Here is a 27,079-nt window from a genome sequence, read left to right as displayed (position 1 = left end):
CAAAGACAACCCTTCAGAATCCATGACAGTGATGGGATACCCCCTCGAGACATATCAGATTTTCTAATCTTCCCACCTCCCCCCCTTCCCCGAGAGCCCCGTTTCTGCCCTCAACATGCACCCGTTTGCACCCTGCCCTTTGCATAGCCTCCGGTTCGCTGTCTGTGTCCCCCCCCCCCCACTGATGTGTGACCCCAGCGGGTCAGAGGGGGCAAAGGCACAGGGCCTCCTTGCTGGGGGCTCAGGCCAGGGGCGGCTCCCCCTTCCTGTCCCCGTGCTGCCGAGCTGCCCGAGTGACAGGCAGGGCAGGCTCGCGCTGGCTTCGCTCCCTGTTTGGGCCTGCCCAGAATGTTCTGGCTACCGCTGGCTCAGCTGTTGGAGCGGACTGTTAGGAAGCTCCTCAGATTAGATCAGGCAGCAGTGTCCTCCTCCCACGAGTCCCTGACCACAGCCTGGAGCCGGACAGAGACTTCCTCCCGCCGAGGTCCGCCTGGAACTGGCCCGTGGGAGCCACGGGGAGAACCACGAGCATCATGCGGACACCTGCTGCAGGTCCCCACCCAGCCCTCTGGCAGCTCTAGGAGGGGGGGCCCCAGGCCCAATCCGAAAATGAGGAAACTGAGGCACGGAGGGGCTGTGTGATACGCCCGAAATGACTCGGCTGGTAACGGTAGAGCCGGAACTCCAACCCGCCGGGTCTGATGCCCACTCCTGTGCACTCGGCCGCCGAACTTCACCTGCAGAGCGAAGAGCCAAGTGACCCCCTAAAGGGCCACATGTATGCACTGCACAGCTGTCACCGAGTGCACACCACATGACAAGGGCTGGACGGCAAGGCGTCCACCTCCCGGGAAGCCGCTGCCCTGTGACCGTGTAGCACATGGCCCTGCTGACCAACTATGTGCCACATGGGTGACAGTAATGATCCTCAACACTTTGCGAGGCTACCGGGGGCCTTTAGAGGCTGAGGTGGGAGAACAGGTGAGGACAGGACCCACTGTCCCTGAGCATAGGTCAGCACAGTGGCCGGGGCAGTCGGGGAGGGGGGGGGTTGGGGGAAGGGGTGTGCCAGGAGCATCCCTGGTTCTCCCAGCGGGCAAGAAGGAGAACGGGACTCACCGCTGCCACTGCTAACGTTTCTCGGGCGCTCGCTGTGTGCCAGGCCCTGCTCTAGGCACTGTAGATGAGGTCCTCACTACTGCCCGCAGGGGGGCATAACAGCTTGACTTGTGCCCCAACTCCCCAAGAAATTAAGTCCAATTCCTAATCCCTGATACCCATGCGTGTGACCTTATTTGGAAAAAGGGTCTTTGCAGATGTAATGAGTTAAGTTAAGGATCCTGAGATGAGATCACCCTGGATTAGGGTGGACCCTAAATCCAATGACAGGTGTCCTTATAAGAGACAGAAAAGAGACACACAGAGAAAAGAGGGGAGAGCCCTTCCAGGGGGCAGCCATGTAAGTGTGGTCCAGGAGAAAGGAAGGAAGAAGGCTAGGCCATCTTGGAGCTGGTGGAGTGGAGTCCCCAGGAGAGGGTGGCAGCATGGACAGGTTCAGGTAGAGTCCAGTTATACCCTTGACCTCTGGGACCAAGAATATGTATTTGATCCATAAATAACATAGGGCTACTAGAGGCTTTTTTTTTTTTTTTAACAGTTTTAGGTTCACAGCAAAATGGAGCAGAAGGTACAGAGAGTCCCTACATGTCCCCTGCACCCCCTCAGGCACAGCCTCCCCGGCTACAACGCCCCCCATCAGAGTGGTACACTTGTTACAACTGGTGAACCCACACTGACACGCGTAAGGTCCCTATGCCTTTTCCAGAATGCCATACAGTTGGAATCACAGTATATGGTCTTTTCAGACTGGTTTCTCCCACTTAGTATATACATTTAGGGTGCATCCGTGTGTTTTCGTGGCTTGATGGCTCATTTCCTCTTAGTGCTGAATAGGATCTCATTGCTTGAATGTTTCAGTTTATTTATCTGTTCACTTAATGGCGGGCCTCTTGGTTGCCAGTTTTGACAGCAATGAACGAAGACGCCATAAACATCTTTGTGCACGTCCTTGCTTTCTGACTTTCCAGATCTCTTCTCGGACACACATCTCCCTCCAACAATGGAAGCCTTACATCCATGAGGATAGGGGCACCGCGCCCCCCACCCCGCGACTCACACACACACACACACACACACACACACACCCCTAACACTTTCACCTGCCAAGAGCTATGTCTTCAGCAACTATTCAGAAACCAAGTAGGACAACTGGGCTAAGTCCCCATCTCACCCCAGGGTGTGATTCTTGTGAATCTTTTTGGTTCCAGGACCACTGGGAAAACCTCCTTAAAGGGAAACTATCTCAAAGGCTGCCTCTAAGGAAGAGCAGAACAGCTTCTCACTTCCAGCCCGAAACTCAGGGGCTGATGTTTCTTTTCACAAACACTAACAGCCTACAAGCCCGGCCCAAGGGCTGCACCTCCTTCTGTCCACCCGTAGACCACACTTGGCAAAACCCAGGAGTGGGAAAACTCAGGCCAGAATTGCTAGCTGACACCTCATGACCTTTGCCCCCATTCCCGCATCTGGACCTCCCTCCTGGGCCCGTTGCAGAGAACACCAGGTGACCTTGAGATGCAGGTGCCAAGAAGGGGAGGAGAGCCAGTGGTTACAGGCCACTCTCCAGCATGGTGCGCATCTCCAGCATCACCATTCTGAGAAATGGGACCATAAGTGCCGTGCATGAATGAAGCTCAGACAGGCTAAGTAATTCGTGCAGGCTGTGCAACCAGAAGTTTCAAAGCAGCTTCAACCTAGACCCCAAAGCCAAGCTCTTTCACTGCTCCCTGTCCTGACTCACTCGCTCACTCACACATTCAAGGGGGCTTCCTGAGTGGTGACCGCATGCCAGGCAGTGCTGGAAGCTCTGGAATACAGCAGGAAAGTTCTTTCCACTCTCCTGGCATTTGCTCTCACGGGTGTACGGGGGAGATGGGGAACAACGAACATAGGAACAAACGCAATATATAAAGGTGGCCAAAAGTGCACGGAAGGAGAGGGAAGCTTTGTAGGGGGGAGGCTGGATGGAATGATCCCCGGGTGGGAGTGGTATTTACTTGGAAGGGGGGACAGGGGAAGCCTTTCTGATAGGATAACATTTGGGCAAACTTGAGGGAAGTCAAGGAGGGAGGGATGCAGATATCTGGGGCAAGAAGAGCCTTCCAGGCAGCGGGAGCAGCCAGTGCAAAGGTCCTGGGGTGGGAATGAGCTCAGGGTGTTGGGGTACAGCAGGGAGGCCAGGTGGCAGACACGAAGTTGAGCACTGCAGCTGTAAGGAGTGCGGGGGGTGGGGGGCATGGAATTCCATTCCCAATGAGACTGGAAACCCTTCAGAGGGTTGTCACCACAGAAATGATCACTTTTGACTTGGCTTCTGGAACAGGTTCTGACTGCGGGATTTGGGGGTTGGGAATGGGAGTGGGAACCAGGGCGGTGCGGGGGGGGGGGGGGGGCTGTCAGGAGCTGCTCTACAGGCGGGTGACACTTGAGGCAGATGGGGCAGTCGGGTGAAGTTTCTGGAAGAGGAGGGTTCAGGACTGGGCAGCCAGAGGAAGAGGGGTCCCAAGAGGACCCCAAAGGGTTTGGTCTGAGACAATGGTAGAACAGTGGTCCTGCACTGAGCCTCTGAGCCTCCCTCTCCAGGGAAGGTCGGCTTTGGCAAGTCCCAGGTTCGGAGGAAGAGAAAGGTCCTGACTTCGATCCCCAGGTCCCTTCAGCATCCAGAACACTGGGCTCAGGCAAAGCGAGGGGGAGGGGTGGTGGAGAGTGAGGAAACGGTTCCAGGTGGCGAGGGCCGCCTCCCCAGGAAGAGGGTGCCTGGATGCCGGCCAAGCAGGCCAGCTGCCCACCTAGCGCGCCCTTGGCCGGCTACCCACCTAGCGCGCCGCCGGTAAACACCCCAGTTTCCAATAACAAAGCGCCGGCCATCCCAACACCGCCCCTGACAGCGAAATGAGCCGCCGCAGCCTGCTCCGTGCAGGGAGGCGAGTCTGCGCTCACATGATGGGGTGAGGGTGGTGGCAAGGAGGAGCCGCCGGGCGAAACCTCAACGGGTCTGGCAGGAGGCTCCAGGAAGTCTTTCTGAAAGCGGGCCCAGGGGCGGGCGGAGGGTGGGGGCCCGCGGGGGGTCCCGGGAGGGGGTGGGGCAGGGCTGGGCTGGAGTCCTGGGTGGGGATCGGGCTGGGATCCCGTTTGGCGGACGGAAAAGGAAGGGAGAGGGTAGGGAAGAGGGCTGGGAGGTAGATGTGGAGGGGGCGGGCTTCAGGGAGGTGTCCGGAGCGCGGCTGGGGAGGGGGCGGAGCAGGGTGGGGGGCGGGGTAGGTAGGGACCGGGCCGGGGACGGGTTGGGGTGCGGATGGGAAGGGGCGGGGGACGTGGGGAGGAGGGCCAGGCTGAGGTTGGGGGTGCGGGGAGGGGCGCAGAGAGGGAGGGGGCAGGGGAGGTGGGGAGGAGGGCCGGGCTGGGGCTGGGGTCGCGGCGCGCGCGGGGGCTGGAAGGGGTGCCCCTCCGGCCGCCGCCGGGCCCCGCCCGCGCTTCCTCCCCGCGGTAAACAAACGGCGTGACGTCACGGGCGCCGCTGGCCCGCGGCTGAACCCGGAGCTGTAAATGAGATGCAAGGTGCCAGCAGCCTCCAGGCCGCGAGGCCTGCGCGCCACACACGCTCCTCCGCGCCGGCCTGAGGTTACCCCAGCTGCACACACGGACAGGATGCTGCAAACGCCACCAGACATTGCAACACGCAGCCAGTCTGCTGGCCGCAGCGTGAACCCTCCGCCGCCCCCCCTGGCAGGCACGGGCCCAGCTGGAGCGCGGCCTCCCTCCTCCGGAGCGTCCCCGGGGGCTGGCGGCGTCCACCCATCTGGGGTCAGCCTCTCCGCTGGGGACCCCATCCCCTGCCTCTCGGGGCGGGAGGGGGGTTTTCAAAACCGAGGGCTGAGCCTCTGGGGTCAGCTCTGGGCTTTCTGCCCAACAGACTGGGGAAGTGCCTGCCTTTGAGCTCGGCTTTCTGGGAAGCTCATCCCTCTTCACGGAAGCAGAAGTGCTGGGGTGCTGGGGGCCCTTCCTCCAGGTGTGAGCAGATGCCAGCCTGTCCCGCCGGCTGCCCGCCTCCACCAGGCAGGGGACCACCGTTTGTTCCAGGCGGCTCCCAGAACGGGCCCTGGCCCGCACACCCTCGGCAGCCCAGGTGTCTGAACTGCCCTTGGGAATGGCAGGCAGCCAGGCTGGGGCCGGCAGGCCAGCACCGTGCTCTGGAGTTGATTTGCTGTGTGACTTTTGGATGAGTCACTTGGCATCTCTGGGCATTACCGTCCCCCCCACCCCCACCCCCCGGGAAGTGGGAAGAATCAAAACTGGTCTCCCTGTGCCGCTGTGGGAAGGTCAAAAGTGCACGAAAGCCTCACCAGGCTCCTGGGGCTGGCTTGAAGCCTTCAGATCCGGGGCCCGATGCAGAACCTGGAGACACGGAAAGGAACCCAAGCAGGCCCTCTCTCCTCAGCCACCTACCAAACTTGCCTTCTGGATTTCCTGTGAGTGGCCAGGGCTTTGGGGACATATGGGCAAATGGTCCCCTGGCCCCAAGGAGCCGCCACACTGACTCCCCTCTTTGGACCCCACTAATTCAAGTCCTTGTGGCGACTGGGGGGGTAAAGAAGAAATGACTACAGATCTTTAAAAAGCAGCCCAGGAATGCAACAAGGCACCGTCTAACACCAGAGCCAATTCCAGCTTCCCTGTCACCGAAGTTAATATTTAAATCTCTCTCCCTCCCATCACCCTGTTTTATTGTCTTTACAGCATTTTGCCGCTATCTGAAATTTTAAGTTATTTCTGCCCCCCCCCCCCCAACACACACTTTCTAGCATAGGCTCTCGGGATGAATTCCCAGCACCTGGCATGGTCGTCAGGTGCCTGCTGAGCATGTGAGCGAACGAATGAAATCATTTTGCCTCCCCTGTGAAACGGGTGATAATGTGTCTTGAAGGGGATCTCGGGACGGATGAAGTATGGCCCGCAGGCCTCGCACGAGAAAGCCGGGCAGGGCCTTTACATGGGACCGGGCTCTAGAAGCCATACCCAGGGGCACGGAATGCCAGGTCACGTGCCTTCCCCTCCTGCCCTGGACAGCGGGAAACATGGCCCCAACAGACCCACTGCACGATGCAGAATGGACAGCACATCCCAACAGACGGCTGACGACAGCTAGCTGATTCACAGTTGCCTACACACCCACTCTACACATGCAAAAAAAACCAAAAGCAGTCAGTACGGAAGCGTATTAGGTTTAGCGGTGAAAACAATCGTGTCGCAGTGGTCCCCAGTGCTCTAGGATTTATTCAAGAGCTTGTCTAAGGTGCTTCAGTGAGGTCTATAATCCCCTAGCCTCAGTTCCTAAATCCAAAGTCTCCAAAGTCCTTTTTCCCCACCCTCCTCTTAATTTGATCTATACATTTAAGCAAGTCCTCAAGGGGTCATGGCCCTGAGCTATTGGGCCATCTTATAGATGGGGCACCGAGGTCCTAGAATGTCAAGGGCCTGGCCAGGAGTAGCTGAGCCGGGACCCCAACCCTGGTAACACTTCTGCTGGTGGAGGTGAGACTATAGCTGTTGTTTTGAAAGACAAGACTGATTTTTCACTGGGGGAGGGGTGATTCTTTCAGCATCCCCTTCCTATCCCAACCAGGCATCCGGGGGTCCCTGAGCTGTGTGCCCAATAACACACAGCTGGTGTGTCCCAGGAAGACCTCCGGCTAATTAAGCATTATTTATGGCCCGGCCTCCTGAGGACAAGCTTTAAATTACTTGCAAGCTGTGCCAAGGTAACTATCTATCCTACAAGCCATTAATTAGGAATCGGTCTAATCTCTGCAGGAGGAAGGTCAAACGCCATGGAGTTGACCCTTCCGGCTGGCTGGCGTCATGCTATCAGGCTGGGGATCTGGGCCTGGAGGGCTGGGGGATTTGGGGAAGCAGTGGGACGTTTTGCAGCGGGAATCGGCCTGCTCAGCAAAGGCGAGAGGATGCTGGGAGCAAACCTTCAAGGTTCTTGCCTGGCCCGGATGCTGGGCATGAGGGATTCCCTTCAGCACCAGCCCTGCAGAAAGAGGAAAATTCTGCTGGAAAACCAGGCTTCCCTCACCTTCCAGGAACCCGTCTGGTCCTGCACCCTGTAGAAGCTCCTCTTTGGCTCCCTAGTGCTCTTTCAATCCAGTCTGTGGCCACCAAGTACTGTGAGGTGTTGCCCTTTACCATCTCCCATCACGCTACTCACACTTCTGTTCTAGCCGGCCCAACCGCCTCTCCCATTTTCCAGACACGCACTTCCCCTTCTCCTGGGATGTTTTCTTTCTGTGGCCTCCACCTCCTCCTTGATGTCTCGCCTTAGACCCCAGGCCGAGCCACTGCCAGCCTTCCTTCCGCAGAAGCAAGACTGCCTGGCTTCAAATCCCACAACTATCCGTGCTGTGTGATGTTAGGCAAATATTTAACGTCTCTGAGCCTTATTCTGCTCATTTAAAAAATGAGGACAGGAACAGTTCCTACCTCTCAGATGGTCCCTGTAAGTCACCTAGTGCACAGGAAGAGCTGCATTGACAGCAAAGTCACAGACTGGTTGGAAGCCCTACGCTGTGCCCATAGCTGACTCCCATCATGGTTTGCTCATCAGGCACCCATCACACCATATACGTTACTGAGGGCCTCTGGTCCATTTTCCCAGCTAGACTGAGGCTGGAACCAGAACCTTGTGGTTTTTTTTTTTTTTTCTTTTTTAATTATTTTTTAAAAGTTGTTATTTATTTACTTTGAGAGAGACAGAGAGAGCAGGGGAGGGGCAGAAAGAGGAGGAGAGAGAGAATCCCAAGCAGGCTCTGTGCTGCCAGTACGGAGCCCGATGTGGGGCTCGAAGTCACAAAGTGAGATCATGACCTGAGCCCAAACCAGGAGTTGGAGGCTTAACCGACTGAGCCACCCAGGCGGCCTTGTGTTGTTTTCTGTGTAATGTCCACCTGGGCCTGTGACCTAGGAGAGTCCCCTGCGTGCCCTTCCCTCCTATCAAGTCCACCCCCATTAGGAAGCCTTCTGGTTTGACCCAGGAGCAGCTGCTCCCCCCCAGCACAGGGTCAGTAAAAGTCCCTGTTTTTTCCATTCTGCTCTCCAAGGACAAACCTTCCCTGGTGATGTCCTACTGCCCTCATCACAATACCAGCCGCTCTGTGGCAGGAACTGTGACATCTCCATCCTTGGTGACTCTGGATGGCACCTGAAACAGAGCTTTGTATTCAGCAGGTGCTCAGGGCAGATCCAACCAGCATTTCCTGAGCCCCTGCCCGGCATGCTGGACCATCTCCTGGAATCCTCCCAAAGGCCCTGGGAGGCTGGGATTAGCACTGTCACTTTGCAGATGAGAAAGCTTCCCCAGGACACCGGGCCCTAATCCCCAGAATTTGTGAAGGTGTTACCTTGCAAGGGAAAGGGGGATTAGGGTTGCAGATGGAATTAATTTGCTAATCAACTGACTTTAAAATGGAAAGATTATCCTGGATTATCCAGGTGGGGCCCTGTATAATCGCAAGGGGGCCTTACAAGTTGACAAGTGGGGCCAGAAGAAGGGAGAAAGAGGAAGTTGTGAGGAAGCATGGCAGCCGCTGGCTTTGGAGACAGAGGAAGGGGCCACCGGCCAAGGGACACAGGTGCCTCTAAAGGCTGTGAGCGCAGGGAAATAGGTGATCCCCTAGAGCCTGCAGAAGGAATGCAGCCCCGATACCTCGACTTCAGCCCGGGAGACCTGTGCCGGGCTTCCGACCTCCAGAACTCTAAGAGCCTCAGTGTATGCTGTTTTAAGCCACTGAGCGCGTGGGCCGTGTGTTAGCACAGCCACCGGAAGCTCCTGCAGAGAGGTTGAGGAACTTGGCCAAGGTCTCCGGCCCGAGGAGCTGGGATTGAAACTCGAGTCTGTCTGCCCCAAAGTGGCTGTCGGTGGCACAGCAGCCCCCTCCCCATCTAACCTACCCTCCCCCGGCTTCAAACAAACCGGTCATAAGTGCTTTTGTAGAGGGGGTACGAGACGGGTTGGAGTGAATAGTCAAACACGATCCTCGGCCGCACCCCCGGGGCCAACACATACTGAAGGCCTGTTTTGTGCTCAGGACTTCTACACGTTATCTCATTGAGTCCTCCTTTTACAGATGAGGAAACTGAGGCTCAGAGAGGTCTAGAAGCTTGCCCGGGGTCACTCGGCAAAGTAAGTGGAAGAACTTTGGTTTGAGGTTTCCGAGCTCAAAATCTGAACCACTGTTCTCTACTGGCTCCTGGAACAGGGCCAAGAAGCCAATGCGGGTGTGCGTGCCCAGCACGCGGGAGCTCACGTGTGTGTCGTGCAAACACATGCACATACCCCGCCCAACACGGAGGCCCAAGAGGTGGCCCCAAAACCAGGTCAGTGGAGCCGCCAGCCAAGGAGGCGTGAGCCCTCAGAGGGGTGCAGGGTGGCCCCTGTGCTCCGGGCTGGAGGACCCCCACCATTCCCCCTGCCCTCTGCTGGGTGCTCACAGGGAAGTGGCCTGGAGAGGTGAGGCGGGAGCCCTTCTGTGCCAAGTGAGAGGTGAGGACGTGAGGCGCGGGAGCAAGGGTGGCCTGATGTCACGTGGGGGTGTCTGGCAGGACTGCTTGCCTGCTGTAAGGTCGCGCCTGCCCTTTGTGGTCACGCTGGCCCCAGCTGCCCAGGATAACCTGCTGTGGGGCCCGAGAGGGTCAGAGCATGCTGTGCTGGCTGGCTGGGCTCTTAAAGGACCCTGGTCCTGGGAGTTCTAGAAGTTCCCCAGAGACCCTTCTTCCCACCCTGGAAGGACCCAGTATGGGCTCCCTTCTGCTCACCTGCCTGTGGCCAGAAAGGAGGGAGAACTGGGCTTCTCACACCCAGGAAACCACCACGATGAACAGTGACCCCGCAAAGGGACTTCCTTTACTCTCCTATCATAGTGGCCTTCAGTCTTCTAGAAAAGGTCACGAAGAAAGTGTTGACAACCTGCGAGGCCACCTTGACTGGCTGCTCATTTTGCCTCTTTGAGATACAAACTCCCCGAGGGCGAGGAGGTTTCAGCTCAAGCCTAAAAGGACCAATTTGTCCTTTTAGCCCCAAAGTGTCAGTAAATGACCTGATAATGTCTGCAGGACCAGACTTGGGAGACTAGACTAGACTGGCTAACAGGTGGGCCTGGATCTCCTGGAAGTTCTTCTGCCTGAGATGACTAAAACCTGGATTGGTCCCTCTACAAGGAGGACTAAACGCCTGCTCCTAATACCCTTGCTCCTGGTAACGGCACTCCCACAGACCCCCACGGAAGCCCACCTCCCCACTCTCAACCACTGTGACTTGGCTGGGACTGGTCCACCCCTGACTCAGGGACAGGCCTGTAACCCCATCACTAGCGACTGCTTCCGGCTCAACCCAGTCACAGACAGGGAGACTCAAGTCCTGGATCCTTCTGGAACTGCTGAGCAGAAGAGACCACTCCATCCTGTGGTCTGGGAGCTGGGGTATTTAAGGCAGCGAGGGGGCACACGTGAGCAGGAGGCCTGCCCAAGGAGAGGCTGAATCCTGCCACCCAGTGTTTGAGCCCCTGAAGCCATGCCCAGAGGTAGTCCCATCCTCGGACCTTCTGGTCACAGAGGTCGACAAACCAGTCTGAAGGATACCTCCAGACCCACCATCAGGAGAACTGTAGCTAATGTTGTTTGATGCATTTAGACTCCCTGGCTGTTAAAGTCATCGGCCGCACGGAGTCTGCTGGGGGGCTGTCAACATGACCTGTTCTGTTCCATAGAATGATTAATGAGGAGGTACCAGAATCACCGGCTCAAGAGGACACCTTGGGTTTAAATCCTGCTTGGTCACTTACTAGATGTGAGATCTCAAGTTACTGACCCCCAGAGTCGTGGCCAGTAGAGAGAGGATTGGAACAGCACCAACGCTAGGCCTCACTGTGGGGAGTAAATGACTTACATGGAAAGTGCTCAGAACCAGCCCCCGGGCCCAGGAGGCACTCAGTGAACACAGGCGCTAAACTAGCCAGGATGGGTCGATCACGTATTTGCTCAGGCAGCGAACATTTATCGAGTGCCTACTGTGTGCCCGATACTGTGCCAAGTGCCTAGGACGCTTGGTGAGCAAGGAGACTTGTCTCCTGCTCCCCGAGGACCTTACAGTCTTTTTGCATCAGACACATGGCGACGAGCAGCCACAGAGCGCCCCGAGTTGCCATGGTAACCTGTGACTTTGGCCTCACCACAGCCCAACCCTGACCAACTGAGCTACTTGGATGCTGAGATGAAAATGACTAATGAAAACCCACAGAGGGGAAGCTGGGTGGTTTGCAGGGGAGTGGGCAGCCCGGCGCAGAGCAGAGCAGAGGCCGGGCCCTTGGCCAGCCTCCCTCTGCTCTTCACCCACAGAAAGGCCTGCACCCACGGAGGACAGGGACAGTCATTACCAGCCATCTTAACAGGGATGGAGGCCTCAGTGGGTGGTAAGACACCAGGCTCTGAGCCCTCTCTCTGTGGGAAGAGTGATTCCCTCCCACCGTCTTCTAGCTAAAATTGCTCGAGGGTTTCTGTGGCATGGGTGGGATAACCCCCTTCCTGGGGAACCTCAAAACCAGGTCAAGTTCAGCCAGCATGTTCTTTGCCTTTTGCCCCTCCCCCCTCCCCCCCTCCCCCCCTCCCCACCTCCCACGCTGGGAGTAGGAGACTCCCTGGTTCAGTAAGCAAAAGGTGCAGAATCATGGTTGGGGTGTGTCCACTGTCCCCCTGCCCTTACACCGCCTCCCCCCCTGCCCCCAAGCTGGCCCCCTTTCTACCACTCCTGCTCCCCAACTGCCTCACCCCTCCCCCATTTGCCTTCCCCCTCTCCCCCACACTGCCCCCCCCTGCCCCCCCTCCTACCCCTGACTAGAAGGAACCATCCTTTCTTGCAAATGAATGAACTAGGAGGTTTACATATGTTATTTCACTCAATCTCCTTCATTTTTCAGATAGGGGAATGGAAGCCCAGAGAGATAAAGTTACTTGTCTAAGGTCACACCACAGGTGGCTCTTTATGGGATTAGGAACTGCATGAGTGCTGTGGCCAGGGGGCTGGCCTCTAGCCCTCAAGAGACCCATGGATCAGCCTTGGCTCTGGGGCTGGGGTGGTCAAATCCCAGTCCTTCAGGGCTGGATGCTGGACTTGGGAGGCCCCTTCAATCCTGGTTGAGAAATGAAGGGCCTCTAGTTCACGGACTCCCTAGGGGTGGCGGAGAGGCCCTGGCTGAGGGACTGAGCAGGACGCGGGTTCCACATGCCTGGGGTCGAGGCGGGTGGCGGTCCCTCTCCTGTAGGGCCAAGGAACAAGCTCACAGGAGGACCCATCAGTCCACATGCTGCCTACGCCTTGCAGGAAAGAGCCAAAGATCGAGGACTCAGTGTGATGATGCTTGGCACATCCAAGGATCAACTGGGGAGAGGCGTGTGCCCTGAGCATTTCCTAGAACAGCTATTTTTAAGCTGTATTTTTTTTCTTCTCTTGAAAGTAATGGCGTCTTTCAAAACGCACACAAAAAATTTTACATGGAATTCAAAGGTATTAAACAGAAGTGAAGCCAATCTAGTTAAGTGGCGGTGGGGGCCCCTCGGAACCCTATTTTTCCCACCTCCCATGTGGTCCCACCTTCTTGGAGCCCCTCGGATGCTCTGGAACCCAGTTTGAAAACTGGCTCCTAGAACCTCAAATGGTATCGGGGGCTGTGGGGGCCTAGATGGGCCAGATGTCTGTAGAAGTGGGACATATAGATAGGAGACAATTATCTATAAACACCTCCCAGGAAGGATATTTCAAATGTGGACAAAATGGTCACATTGTTCATGATCAAAACGCTTTTTTGGCACCTTCCCTGGAAGGCCCCTAAAAAGGGATTTCAAGGTTGCATTCACCAAAGCAAGGGGAATGGCCAACAGAGTCAGAAAGGCTGGGGCCAGGTGGCCGGTGCTGAACTGACTGTTGTTGGCATTAAGCACCACCAGGCCACAAATCTGCTGTCCACTTGGGCTTGGCTCTGGCTTCTGGGTCCCAGGACACCAGGGGGTCCCCTGCCTGTGGTATGAGCTCAAATCCTGCACCGGAATCCAAGCCTGAAGGACTTAGATGCGGTGCAAAGCTTCCTAACCTGGTGTATGGGATAGGCATCGGGGGCATCCAAGGACCACTTGAAAGCATAAAAATGTGTATTGCAGGGCACCTGGGTGGCTCAGTCGGCTAAGCGTCCCCCTACTCTTGATCTCATGGTTTGTGAGATCGGATCCTGCATTGGGCTCTGTGACGACAGTGTGGAGACTGCTTGGGGTTCTCCCTCTCTTTCTGCCCCTCCCCTGCTTTCTCTCTCTCTCTCTCTCTCTCTCTCTCTCTCTCTCTCTCAAAGACAAATAAATAAACATTTAAAAATGTGTATTGTGGGGCGCCTGGGTGGCTCAGTCCGTAGGGTTCGACTCTTGACTTGGGCTCAGGTCATGATCTCACGGTTGTGACATCGAGCCCTGAGACGGGCTCCGCCCTGGGCGTGCAGCCTGCTTAAGAATCTCCCTCTCCTGGGGCGCCTGGGTGGCTCAGTCTGTTAAGCGTCTGACTCTTGATTTCGGCTCAGGTCATGATCTTGTGGTTTGTGAGATGGTGCCCTATGCTGGGCTCTGTGCTGACAGCATGGAGCCTGCTTGGGAGTCTCTCTCTCCCTCTCTCTCTGCCACTCCCCGGTGCATGCATATTCACGCTCTAAAAAAAAAAAAAAATGTGTATCGTGTATTCTTAGAACAGGGTTTATTTATTAAAAAAATTTTTTTAATGTTTACTTATTTTTGAGAGAGAGGGAGAGAGAGAGAGAGAGGGGGGGGGAGGGGCAGAGAGAGGGGGAGACAGAATCTGAAGCATGCTCCAGGCTCTGAGCTGTCAGCACAGAGCCTGATGTGGGGCTCGAACCCACGAACCACGAGATCCCAGGGTTCTACAATCAGCAAAAGATGAAGACTTACTACAACTCCCTACATTGCCACCTCCTCCAAGAAGTCTTCTAAGATTTCCCTTAATGTGCAGTGATTGTTCCCGTCTCTGTACTATCAAAGCCCTTGGTCCCTTCAGAGGATCGAGCTGGGGGCGGGGGCTCAGGGTTAACTGGAAGTTGTTTGCACTCACTGTTCCCGCAAAGCTGGCTCCTGGCATATTGGAGGGGTTACACTGCTTGTCAAATTAAGTCCAAATGAAGTAGATTTGAAGCACAAACTGTGTTGTTTTCCTGCTTTTCAGTTGTTTAAAGCAAACCCTGATAACCAGGGACTACCTTAATCCTTTGGCAAGTATCCCATTCATTGTATGCAAATACTTGGTGCTTAAAACTGTTTTGAGTAAAGGGGAACAGAACTGCATCCTGGCCCATCCTGTTGACTGCGTCCTGTTGACTCTGGTACAGCTTATCAACCCTCTGTCCAGAACCCTCTGTGCACGAGGCCCCATTATTTAACAGCTTGTCTCCTGACCCTTCTGTAACCCTGACTGGGGTAGGCGGGGCCAGGCTGAGATGATCTGTCCTGTGGCCAAGGGCCCAGTTTGGAAGCTGGGAATCCTGAGTTCAGAGTCTGCCTTCGGCCAAGCATCCTGGACAATTCACCTCACCTGGATCTTAGAAGTGGGCCGCCGATCACACCCACCTCGGGACGTGGGCGAGACAGAGAACGTGAGAAAGCACTGAACGGTCACCCAAGACTAGACCAGGACAGCCACCTGGGGAAAGCACCTGTCACGTCAGTACTCTAGTCACTTACAGCTGCATATAGCACGCGGTCGTGCAGAGCACTAGGAGCCCAAGGAAGCCCTCAGCATCCAGTTTGGGGGCCGCGGGGTCTGAGTCATGACTGAAGGTCAGAGTGAAGGATGTGACAGGGGCCTGCCCCGCACCTTCCCTTCTCCTCTCTCCAGCACCCTGAAACACCCAAGCAAAGGAATGACATGACCCCTGAAGGACCCCGGTGAGGTCACGCCGAGAAGGGTTCCTCTTCCAAGTGTTGGTTGATCCATGCTGGTATCCTCTCCCCTTCCTGGCCCCTGACCCTGCCTGGGTCACTGTCCTCGCCGTAGTCACCATGATTCAGAGCCTGAGGGGTGGAGGGGCCCCGGGTGGCCGCCCAGAGCCTTTCCCTCCCCGTGGCAGGCGTCCACGGCACACGCACTCCCAGAGCAGCCCGCTTGGCTCCAAAGGGCAGGACGGCGGCCCTGGTGCGGGACCCCAGTGCACATCGTGGAGCACCCCTCCCCCCCCACCCCTGCAGCCTGGCGCGGCCCTTCGCCCTACCTGGCCCAGCCCCCTTGCCTCTGCAAAGCGTAAGGCCGCTGATTCCGTCCGCAGCCCCTAAAGGAGTCACGGATTTGCCATCCAACCTAAGTCCCTGTCATCCTGAGCCCACTTCCTGGACACTCTCCAACTGCTCAAGGACCCTCTCAAAGTGTTGACCAATCCTGACCACAGTGCTCCAGAAGTGCTTCGACAAAGTGGACCGGAAAAGCGTCTCCTTCACCCTGGGCACCAGTACATCTGCTTTTGTTTTAATTTTAGTTGGGGGGGGGGGGGCGGTTCATCCTTATGACCATCTAAGCCATCTTGCCGGAGCGGGCTCATCTTTCCAAAGCATCGGGGGCTTTGTCAGTCTGGGGACCGTCATCACGCCAGACCCTGAGTGCCACTGCGAGAGAACCTTGTTTGTGTGGTTCCTCTGCTCGCTGAATCAAGCGACACGGTCTGACACGGTCACAATTACCCAGAGCCATGCCACCCTCCAGCTGGCTGGCATTCTTTGCCGGAGGTATCAGCGAGAAGAGATCGGGACCTGGCCGACAGCAGGTCTCCCCAGAAGACTCTCACCCACTCCACTAGGGGTGCTCCTGCCCACCTAGATCCCCTTTCAGCCCGTTCGCTTCCATCCGACTCTAGAGACATCGGGAGGACACAGCCAACATCTTCCCAGTCCCACATGCAAAGCTGAGGTCCCGCCCTGAGAAAGAGGCTCTTGGAAGAGGGCGGAGCAGGTCTGGTGCGATGTGCTGGCCGTGGGGGGTGGGGGGCGGGCTGCAGAAATGCACAGTGGCCTCCGAACAGCTCCCTGCCCCTGGCCTGATAACACCTCCCTTGTCTTGGCTTCTGGCAGCCCCAAGATCCTGCTAAGACTCAGGTTAGATCTGTCATTTCTGTGCCCCAAACCCTCCAACTGCTCGCAGCTTTGCTCAGCGTCAAAGCCAAAGCCAGTTCTAGAGATTGTTGCTCCCCACAAGCCCCTGCCCTAACCGCCCCCCTCCTCCCCACCCCTGCACTGCCAGGAATGCCATTCTCTCCTCTCCTACCATGTCCTCTTGGTCTGCTTTGCCTCATTTGTGTTGCCCTGTGTTTCCATTACGACCTAATGTGCTCTCTATTTTATGTCTCTTGTTTATTATCTGTCTGTTTCCTTCACTAAACTGTGGCTGTTTACATGGCTGGATATTTCTGTCTGCTTTGCTCCTTACCGTTACCATATCCCCAGTGCCTCTGATACCTGGCACACTGAAGGTGCATAGGTTTGTTGAGTGAATGACTAAGGGAATGGATGAATGAATGAATGGGTTCCCGCCCACCATTCATTTGCTCACCTGTTCTGGTATTTGGCCCTCTCTTTTTAAGAATCCAGAGTGCTCAGTTTTGGAGCGCTAACGCCTCCCGCACTGGTCCCACAGTAGTCGCATGGGCATTTGAGGATGCCAGCATCTAAGCAGATTCCCTTCTCTCCTTCTCATTTGGATTTAACTTTTCCTGACCTTCATGGTTCATCTGAATAATACGTTTCAAATGTTTCCTTTCAAATATCTTATATACTTAGTGTATTTTTAGATTGTGTCTTTTGAAGGCAGCAATAAGGAGAGCCTCTTAGAACATTCCAGGTAGGGTGGTGCTTTTGCACAAGGATAAATGAGGAGAATACGTTGGGTCTGGAATCCTTCCGGCACCGATGCCCAGGACTCTGTTGGATTTTGATGGCAGTGGCAGATTGGGACAAGGTCCTTCCGGGACAAGTTGCAGTGGCTGTGACAATCAGATAGCTTTCCCAGGTAGAAAGGACAGCCAAGGGCTACCTTCTCATAAATATGGCTGAGGTCAGGGGCGCCTGGGTGGCTCAGTCGATTGAGCGTCCGACTTCAGCTCAGGTCATGATCTCACACTCCATGAGTTCGAGCCCCGCGTCAGGCTCTGTGCTGACAGCTCAGAGCCTGGAGCCTGCTTTGGATTCTGTGTCTCTCTCTCTCTCTCTCTCTGCCCTTCCCCTGCTCATGCTCTGTCTCTCTCTGTCTCAAAAATAAATAAAAACATTTAAAAAAATTTAAAAAAATACAGCTGAGGTCATATCTCAGTGATGAAGTTGGAAATGGAGCAGGGAAAGTAACCATAATGATGAAGATCCCAGAGGGCTCTGTGCAGGGATCACAGCCATGGCTCTGAGAAGTTTGAAGCTCATAAGAGCCTGGACTCGAAGCAAGGATTAGTGGACAGGCTAGGTAGACTGGATGTGAGATTCTTGACCGAGGCTCAGCATCGCTAGACCTAGTGAGCATTCTCTAAAGCCCAAATAGACAATCTGGTGACTTTAGGATAAAAGCTGAGAGTTCTAGGGACGCCTGTGTTGGCTTGGTCAGTTAAGCGTCTGACTTCAGCTCAGGTCATGATCTCCCGGTTCGTGGGTTCAAGCCCCGCGTCGGGCTCTGTGCTGCCAGCTCAGAGCCTGGAGCCCGTTTCAGATTCTGTGTCTCCCTCTCTCTCTGCCCCTCCCCCGCTCATGCTCTGTGTCTCTCTCTTTCAAAAATAAATAAATATTTTAAAAAATTCAAAAAGAAAAAAGGTGAAAGCTCTCCTTTGATATGCTAGTTGGGAAATTTGGGCCCCTGGATCCCTTGAAAACTACAGGTTGAAAATATTAAAATTTCCAGGGCGCCTGGGTGGCTCAGTCAGTAAAGCATCCAACTTCAGCTCAGGTCATGATCTCACAATTTGTGAGATGGAACCCCGCATCGGGCTCTCTGCTGTCAGCACAGAGCCCACTTCGGATCCTCTGTCCCTCCTACCCCCCCTCCTTCAGCCCCTCCCCTGCTGGTTCTCTCTCTCTTTCTCTCTCAAAATAAATTAAAAAACTTAAAAAATAACATTAACATCTATAAGAGTTGAAATAAACCCATGGCAGACAGCTCCCTGGAGGCTGTTGAGATAGTTGAGGAGTGGGAGTGAGACTCCCATCCACTGTCGGCACATTTCCCAAATCTGAGCTGCTTCTTTTTTCAGTCAGTGGGATCTGATGAGTAGCAAGAAAGACTGAGATCAGCAGTGAGGAGGACAAATGGGTTCTGAAGAGGTCTCTTCCTCCCAACTCAGGGAGCTTATTAGCAATCTGTTGTTTCCCTGGGAGGCTGATCCATAAAATGAGACTTTCAAGGCGTGCCAGGATCTCAGGGGTCATTGTGTCCTCTCTCATTTTATAGGTGTGCCTGTCAGCTGCAGCCCAGAGAAGGTAGTTCCTTTCCCAGGGTTGCAGCAGAGCTGGGTCTAGAACCCAGGCTCTGGCCTCCCAGCCCAGGTAAGCCAGGCCACAGCTGGCATGGATCCAGTTGTGAGGTCGTGTTCCGCAGGGGAAGTGGGTGAGGCCCTAAGAGGGAGGTGTTTGCCCATTCATGACACAGCCCAAATTGTAAGGCCCATTGTTTGAAACCCAAGGACCTGATGCTATTGAATGGCTTTTCCCAAATGCCACAGGTAGGACAGGTGCCCTACCTTTTTGCTCCAAGACACAACAAATGGGAGCCTGATCCTTTTCCCAGAAACTTCTGGCAAAGTTTGCATTCAAGGTGAGGTTGGAGGGGGGAAGGGCCACTGACCTTCATCACCCATCATTGTTTAAAGTTAATTTATTTGAGAGAGAGAGAGAGAGAGAACAAGTGTGCAAGTTGGGGAGGGGCAGAGACAGAGAGGGAGAGAGAGACTCCCAAGTGGGAGTGTGGAGCCCAACGTGGGGCCTGAACTCACGAACTGGGGAGATCACGACCGGAGCCAAAGTTGGACGCTTAACCCACTGAGCCACCCGGGCGTCCCATCCATCATTGTTTACTACTATTTTGTTTACTAGCTATTTTGTTCCGGTGACTCTGGGTCCCACAGGAAGCCCTGTCGGGACCCCTCTCCACTCTTCTTCCTCTTTCCTATTTTTATTTGTACTGGCCTGACTCGGAGTCTGAGATATGACTCCCCACCTACCTCCCCAGCTCCCTATCCCAATCCACACCATTGTCTTTCTTTGCCTCCTGCCTCCTTTCCCCAGTTCCAATGGGGTGCATAGTCTTTGATCAGGTGATATCTTGCACCCGGAGTGACCTTTTCACATCCGGAGTGACCTTGTCACATCCCTTCAGGTTGGAACTCTTGACTCAAATGCTACCTCCTTCCTGAAGCCCTTCTGTGAGCCTCTGTTATAGCTTAACAGTTCCACTGGGCTCCCACTGTGTAGTGTCCCCTCCGCCCCCCACCCATGAATGGGCACCCTAGAACCTCTGAATGTGACCTCATTTGGAAATGAGGTTTTTGGAGATGTAATCAGTTCAGGCTCATTCATTCCTGGCTGAGGCTTCATTACACATTGACTGGTATCCTTATAAAGAGAGGAGAGGACGTAGAGACAGGGACGGAGGGGAAGGCCACACGAGGACGCAGAGACTGGACAGATCCCACCACAAGCCAAGGAATGCCAGGAGCCACAAGAGCTGGAAGAGGCAAGAAGGAATCTCCCTTAGAGTCCTTAAAGGGAGTGGGGCCCTACTGATCTGTTATGGTGGCCAGAAGAAACGAATGATCTGTGCGCTGACTCTAAACACCTGCCACTGTCTCTGGGTCTTTATTCATCTTTGCTGGGCCCAGCCCCTCTCCAGGCTTAGAGCTATACCAAACACCTGCCAGACACCTCAAGCAGGGTCGGTGAACTAGACGGTCATCATGGCACAGGTGGGCCCAGGCCTGGCCCAGCACCGGGAATGGGAAGGATATGGGACTGCTGAATGGATGGGAAGGAGAATAGGATTCCCAAAGCCACATAAAGGGCTACTTCCTGGCTAGCTGCTTTAGGGACAAGGCTATCAACCCACATGCTGTAAACTCAATAATAGCCAAGCAAGTACAACTCCAAGCCAGTTCTCACAGTACCTCATTGAAAGGGGTGGGGCCCTGACTCCCAGCTCTAGCTGTCCTTCATGGATGGACTGGGTCCTCATTTTTTTTGCCCCTGCCTCCCTGGGCCCACCATCACAGCCCAGGGCTTTCATCTAGCTGGAACAGCCACTGCAAACACTTCCAAACAAACAGTCCAGTTCTCCTCCTCCCAGGGCCCCCCTGCTAAAACCCTGTCAAAGTCAAAGACTTGGGAGGCTGTGCCAGCTGACCAGCTAGCCGGATGCGCCCAAGCTCTGTGAATGCTTTCATGGAAGGAATTCCGGGGGAGCACAGAAAATTTAAAAAAGGAGTATAGTGGGAATAACCCAGTTGGAGACCCTAACCATGGGCAGCCCTGCCTTGGTTAACCTCAGGATGGCATGTACCCATGGAACAGATGTTTCCAGGTGAGGGAACTTCTGACTCCTGGAGCCTTCGTGTCCCTTTAAGAAAAACCCTCGCCTGGGTCACCTTTGTAGCCTAAGGCACACTTCCGCCCACAAATATTGCCAAAGATCATTATGAGAAAAGGGGGGGGGGGGTAGGGGGGTTGCTGCTCTTTCCCAAAGGTAAACGGACTTCTCTTCTGGATATGCCACTGTTGGGAGAAGCTCTTCCTTCCTTCTTTCTCTTTTGGGGGCCTTCCCCCTCCAGATCCGATCCCACCCAAATCCAGGTTGGAAGGGCTCTCAGAGGCAGCGCACACACTCCTGGGCTCAGGATTGTCCCAAGGCCCTCTCCCCGGCCCCAGATGGACCCAGGCAGATTCCAAATTCCCCACCATGGTGGCAAGTGGAGGGCTCGTTAAAAACCATCTCTAATAATTGGTCAGACAGTTATTAGTTACAGGGAGCACTCTTGTTCGTCCTGACCGGGCTGATGACTAAACCTAAGCATGAACGGCCCTGGAAATTTCACGGGCCCCCATAGATCCTGTTTCTGGTGACGGGATACCAATTTGAGACATATTTCTAATTGGCCCTGAGTTTATTCCCTGGAAGAGAATGTCCATTCCAAGTAAGGTGGGACAGGGTTCCCAGTGCATGAGCTTGTGGGGTGCCACTCCGCTCTATTTCACTGCCTCCCCCTCCCATGCCATATACTTCTTTAATTTAGGGTTGTTTACACTAGTCAAGTTTCTCCAGATTGACAAAAAGAGTTCTTCGTAAGCCTACTGCAGCCAGTTACAAAAGCAGTAAAAGAGACCAGGACTTGGGCCAGCTGGAAGACTCTGAAGAAAGTTTCTGCGGGATGCAGACATCCGAGGAATGACAATCACACGCGACGGTCCCAGACCCCACATATCTCCACAAGGACACCTTCATCTGCCATCCTGATTCCCGCCCCCTCCCCCGCCCCTCCCCACCCCTCCACAAAGAGCTTTGGGAGACTTTCGAGGCGGCATCACCCCAAGAAAATGAAACTGCTGAGTGCAACTCTCTTACTTCTCCTTTTTCAGTGTGTCCAAGGGTTAAAGACACTTCCGAACTACCCTTCCAACTGCAAGGTCAAGCAGCTGTCCAAACCACCCAAGGAGAAGCAGGAGCCAGGGACAGCCAACTCCAGCTAGCTGGGCCACCACGGCCCTCCCCTCCCCCACGCGGGCCCGGCAGGGGAAGAGTTAATCGCCATCAGCTTTGGCTGATAGTTCAGGCTCCAAAGTTCAGTCCCAGTCTGAGCCACCCCGGAGGAATTGTAAATCTCAGGGCAGTATTTAACAAAACAAAAGCAACCTGGAATTACATGCAGGTTTGGTTTTCTACAGTACATATTTACTTAATCCCCTAGGTATGTGGCTCCGTGTCAGATCAGCTGGCTTTGCCGGCCCTTCCCCGCCCCCCCCCCCCCCCCCCTTGCTCTCAACAGTTGAAGTTTCAAACTAATTCCCTGATTTTGCTCTTCCTCCTCACAGGGCCGGCTTGAGACAGTCTGGCCTGCCAGCCTCCAATCTCTCTCTCTCCTTTGCTCTAGTCACCGGGTGAGTCAGCCTGGCTTGGGTCAGAGTTGGGTGACAGCCGGCTCACCCTCCCCACTCTCGGGCACCAGGTCTGGGAAAACCAGAGGAAGAGATGGTGTAACCACCAAAAAGCTAAAGACAGCCCTGGGGAGGGGGAAGGCCCTCCCCACAGTGCCACCTCCCCATTTACTGGGGAGGGATCCCCTCTGGGGCTGCATCTGGGGGGGGGGAGGGGGCACGGCTGAAGGTGAGAACAAGGGCGCTTTATCAGCTGCCATTACCCTTGTCCCCCTCTTTCTAGATTTCCAAATACCTGGGCGTGGGAGTGCATGTCAGGCCTGGCTAGACATCCAAGACCGCTCCCCACCCCCCTTTCAAACCCAAACCAAGTATCCCCTCTCTACGTGCCTCCAGAGCTGCAGCCGCCCAGGTTGGGGCTGGGAAGCGGGTTGCCAAGGAAAATACGAAGCCAGCTAGCAGGCGGCTCCCAGCTCTACCCAGGAGCGCACACACCCTGCACTCACCAGGGTGGCGGCATCGAGGGGAAGGCGAGGGGGGAAAACACAACACCTTCCTTCGGGAGGGAGGAATGTGGGAAATGGGTGGGTCTCCTAAGTTTCGGGGTGGCGGCGAACGGCCAACCGGCCGCCGATCCCAAAGGAGCGGACCAGCTCCGGACCTGCCAGAAAAGACAGTCTGGTGCCCGGGAAAATTTACAAGGTGAAACTGGCTAGCTCAGCACTCGCGGGTGGCGCCGAGAAGTAGGGTGGCCGGCGACTCCTCTGGGCGCGGGTTCCGGCTGCGGCAGCAGGTGGGCGTCCCCCGCACCTTCGGCCCCCACCCCCTGGAGTCGCCGTGCCCCGGTACCTTTCTGGCGCCGCGTTCTGCGAACTCGCGAGCGAGCTGGCGTCCGATGCCTCTCCCGCCGCCGGTGATGAGGACGTTCTCCCGCGACAGGTCCCGAAGCTTGGCGGGCAGCACCAGTCCGACGGCTGCTTTGGCCACCAGATAGATCATCTGCAGAGGGAACACCACCAACGCGCCCAGCCATTTCCACACCATCCTCCGCGCCGCGGAGACAGGCGGGGGGGGCGAAACTCCCCGGACCGAGCAAAACAGGAATTAAAAAAAGAAAACACCCCAAACAATAATAAATAAACCGAATGAAAGGGGGAGAGAGGCGTCCCACCTGGCCACTGTTGAAATCACCTCTTCCCAAAAGCAAAGCACCGGGTGAGAAAAAAAAGAAAAAAAAAAAAAAAAAAGAAAAAGAGAGAGAGAGAGAGAGGAAAAAAAAAAAAAAAAGATAAATCCTCCTCGGGAGGAGAAAAACCGTCTGAGAAGGTTGGGACGGTAAGAGGGCTGGAGGGGAAGCCGGAGGTGGAAAGTTCTAACAAGAAGTTTCTTGCCCCAGCAGCCGTTTAGGCTGGGGAATTCTCAGGTAATGTTTACAGGCTGACAGAGGAGTTTAGGCAAGGGGGAAAAAAAAAAAGGCACCAACCACACGCACGCACCCTGCTACAGTCCCGCGGTTTCAAAGTGCAAGATTTAAAAAAAAAAAAAAAAAAAAAAAAAAAGGCCGTTTCCAAATTGTAGCGCCCCCCCCACCCCTTCTCCAGGAAAAAAAAAAAAAAAAAAAGTGGTGGGGGGGGAGTGCTTGCAGCTCCCAATTTCAGCCCGCGAAAGTCTCCCGACTCATTGCTATTCTTGGGCTCAGGAAATTGCTTAAACGCGATCTGATTGCCAGCAACGTGCAGGAGAAGTGGGGGGTCCCGGTGTCAGTTTCTTTACGTGCATGGCTCGCCCTGGCGCGCGCTCGCTCTCTCCGGCTCTCTCCCTCCCTCTCCCAGCAGAGGCCTGGAGTTGCCGCTCGATCCGGCTCCCTTTCTCTCCCCTGTTAGCATTTATTGCCTTCTTTTTGTCCTTTCCAACTTGGAGAGGGCCCGGGTGCGGAGCGCGTGTGGATCGGACGCCCTCGTCAGCGCCGCCTTATTCATTCGCTCCCGGGGCAGCAGCGGCGCGGAGCGAGAGGGCTGCCCTTTTTTCCCCCCCATTTTTTAATACCCCATTAAGTCTGATTGACAGTTAAAGTTGTGCGGAGGCTCCACTACCGTTCCTCTGAGTGGCTGCCGCGGGCTCCCCTCCCCCCGCGCAGTGCGGGGCGCGCGCGCGGGCGCGCACCCGGGCTCGCTCCGACTCGCGCTCTCCCGGGCAGGCTCCCCTCTCTGCAAGCCGGGACTTGCCGGCGGTGTCCCTGAGGGCTCGCGGCAGTAACTCGAACACGCTGGAACCGACTCCTGCGAACCGGCTCCCTCCTCGAGACATTCCTCCTGGTCGGGGACGCGGTCTCCCCGAGCTGGGGCGCCCGCGGGCCAGGTGCCGGGTCCTGCGCGCGGGGCAGGCCCGGGGGAGCTCGCGCACGCTTTGATCCAACCAGGTCGACCAGGGGTTATTTCAGGCTCTTTGGTCACCCCCTGCCTCCAGGTAGGACCAGGAAACCACTCCCGCCCTTTGCCCAGACGCCTTCTGTCTTCACTTAGCGTGCACTTTCTTAGTCGGCCCGAGTCCTTCTTGTTGCTGGGGGGAAACAGCTGGGGAGCAGAATTTTGTTTTGAGAGGCGTAGGGCGGGGGGGGGGAGGTGAGCAGGGTAAAGGAACCTCTGCCCCCAAGGTGCCAATAAAATCCCCGTAAGATTAGCTGGGAGCATATTTATTGCTCATCTGGGGTAGAATTACCTTGAGTGACAGCAATTTCTTTAATAACAAAAGCCTGCAAACAAGACGTCCTACACCGGTGCCCCCTGCGCTGTGCAGGCAGCGTCTTCTGTCTATGGGTCTCCTTGGGCTGCCCTAGCCTGGCACCCACCTTGTCACCTCCTGCCCTCCCCCCCACGCAGGGAGAATACCTCCTCTGCCGGAGGGTGGGAGCCTGCTATTTAGAGATGTCTGCTGCGGGAAGTCTGGGAGGTGAGTCACGAAAAGGCAGCCCCAGTTAAAAGTGCTGATGGGACTTGCCTCCCACTGCCCCTGACCGTCCCAGGCCAGCAGGGGAGGGGATGAGCCGGGCAACTACCCTGTAATCTGGCACAGTGGTTCCCCAGCGCCAGGCTTGTTCAGGCGAGGAAGCTGGGCCTCACCCCCAGACGTTCTGATTCAGCAGGGCTGGGTGCACTGGAAGCCCTGTGTTCCACCTGGTAATTCTGCTGCGAATCCGGTGAGAGAACTGCTTTCAGAAAAGCTGACTCGGGGAGGTGGCGGCTGGGGATTCCACAAAGACCCTCTAGTCCTGGGGAGAGGTTCTGCAGGCGAGGGTCCTCCTTCCCGGGGAGTTGGGAAACTCATCTGGACAGCCACTGGAAGAACAGGAAAGGCTTGGATGAGTGGGGTTGGAGGAGAAATTCTCCTACGATGAGGGTTTATGTTCTGACATTTAATCCTCCCATTGACCTTGCAACGGGGGTATTCGTAGCCCCGTTTTCCTGGTTACCCGGCCAGAAACTGCAGGAGGGAGGGATTCCAACATGGACCTGATTTCTCCTCCCACCCCACCCGACTCGGGCACAAGCGGGCGACAGAGGTGGAGGATGACTTTCCCTCCGGTCTCCATTCGACCCTCCACAAGTGTGACAGAAGGGGCGGGCCGTCGCCCTCATTCCCACTCCCAGACTGGGGCTAAAGATAGGACTCTGTCGAAGTGCCTGACACCTCCCACCTTGGAGGTCTGTAAAAATGGAAAAGAAATCCCAACCTGAGAAGAGACCGGCCCTTTTCAGCCGCCGCCACGCCTGGTGTCCGCGGGCCTGTTAATCAATCAGCCCCTGGGAAAGTCTGGAGCTGGAACCCCACCCCCCTCCCCGGACTCCGCCTGTTATCATCCCTTATCCTCGGAACCGCCTAGTGGCCTGTCTGCGACACTGCACCTCCAAGCTGCCCCAGCCAAGGCCTCCCATGTTTCTGCTCACTCCCCAGCTATCCTTTTTCTTCCAGACCTTTCTCCTACGTAGTGGCAACACCCCGAGCCTAAAAGGGCCTGCGAAGATCATAGCCCCACCTCCCCACATGCCTGCTGCTTTATGGAGGAGGAAACTGAGGCACAGAGGTGTTAAGCAATTCATAAACACCGTGGCATGTTCACCTATATCCCCTGGTCCCCCACATGTGACCTGCCCCCTTCCGACGCCAGGCCAGCTGGGGGACCACTGGGTTCTGCCTGCATTTCCCCTGGGTGTGTCCTTGGGATGGAAGGCAGGCAGTGGGCAGACAGGAGGTTGAGGACTCACGTTGACCTTCTGGGTATCAGGTCCCTCAACACATACTCTCATTTAAGAAAGGAGCCGGTCCGCAGAGGTGGGTGTCCTCACACCCATTTGACGTGGGAGGAAACAGGCACAGCAAATCCAAGTGACTCACGAAGGCCACATGGGATGGTGCCCTTTTCTTTCCCAGCCGTCAGCTTTGGGGTGAAATCAGAATGAAAAGGAACAAGTCAGGCGATCCTAAAAGGTGCTGGGGGTTGGCTTATGGCCGGGAAGCAGACAGCTTTTTTCTGCTTGTTTCACCTTCAGGATGTGGATTTTGTGGGCCTGGCATCCCCGTGGGCCTCACTCCCCCATAGAGGTGTTGTCACCTCCTCTGTAGAGCATCCCCCCCGGGTCCTGAGAAGGATGAGGTTGAAGGGGCACTGGGCTGGGGGGTGTCCAGTCCAGCAGGTGGGCCCAGAGGGTCCCTGTGGCTTGGCTTTGGTGAGAAATGCATGGGCAGGACCCCTTCCTGTCAC

General features: G+C 55.7%; 1 protein-coding gene and 1 long non-coding RNA gene across 6 annotated transcripts in view; one reads left to right on the top strand and one right to left on the bottom strand.

Moving 5' to 3' along the window:
* The window catches only part of DHRS3 (dehydrogenase/reductase 3), a 41,627-nt gene extending 15,508 nt beyond the window's left edge, over positions 1-26,119 (bottom strand). The window contains exons 1-3 of one of the 5 annotated variants that reach the window (XM_019461439.2): positions 26,051-26,119; positions 25,440-25,655; positions 23,170-23,319 (exon numbers count right to left, since the gene is read on the bottom strand). In XM_019461439.2, the coding sequence (XP_019316984.1) occupies positions 23,170-23,319 (150 nt within the window). In that variant the 5' untranslated portion in view covers positions 25,440-25,655; positions 26,051-26,119. Of the gene's footprint in view, positions 1-23,169; positions 23,365-23,491; positions 23,611-25,038; positions 25,152-25,439; positions 25,979-26,050 lie in introns of those variants that run through there. The other 4 variants (XM_053898945.1, XM_019461438.2, XM_019461440.2 and 1 more) reach the window with 4 other exon arrangements.
* Positions 22,218-23,573, top strand: LOC128775906 (uncharacterized). The gene is made up of 2 exons (XR_008420872.1): positions 22,218-22,323; positions 23,260-23,573. It is a non-coding gene; the product is annotated as an uncharacterized LOC128775906 (long non-coding RNA).
* Positions 26,120-27,079: the final 960 nt, after the last annotated feature.

Source organism: Panthera pardus, unplaced genomic scaffold, assembly GCF_024362965.1.
Source record: "Panthera pardus isolate Hobbes unplaced genomic scaffold, ASM2436296v1 HiC_scaffold_11, whole genome shotgun sequence".
NCBI classification, from domain to species: Eukaryota; Metazoa; Chordata; class Mammalia; order Carnivora; family Felidae; genus Panthera; species Panthera pardus.
The sequence above is the reverse complement of the archived record's forward strand: the minus strand, read 5'-3'. Positions and strand labels throughout refer to the sequence as shown.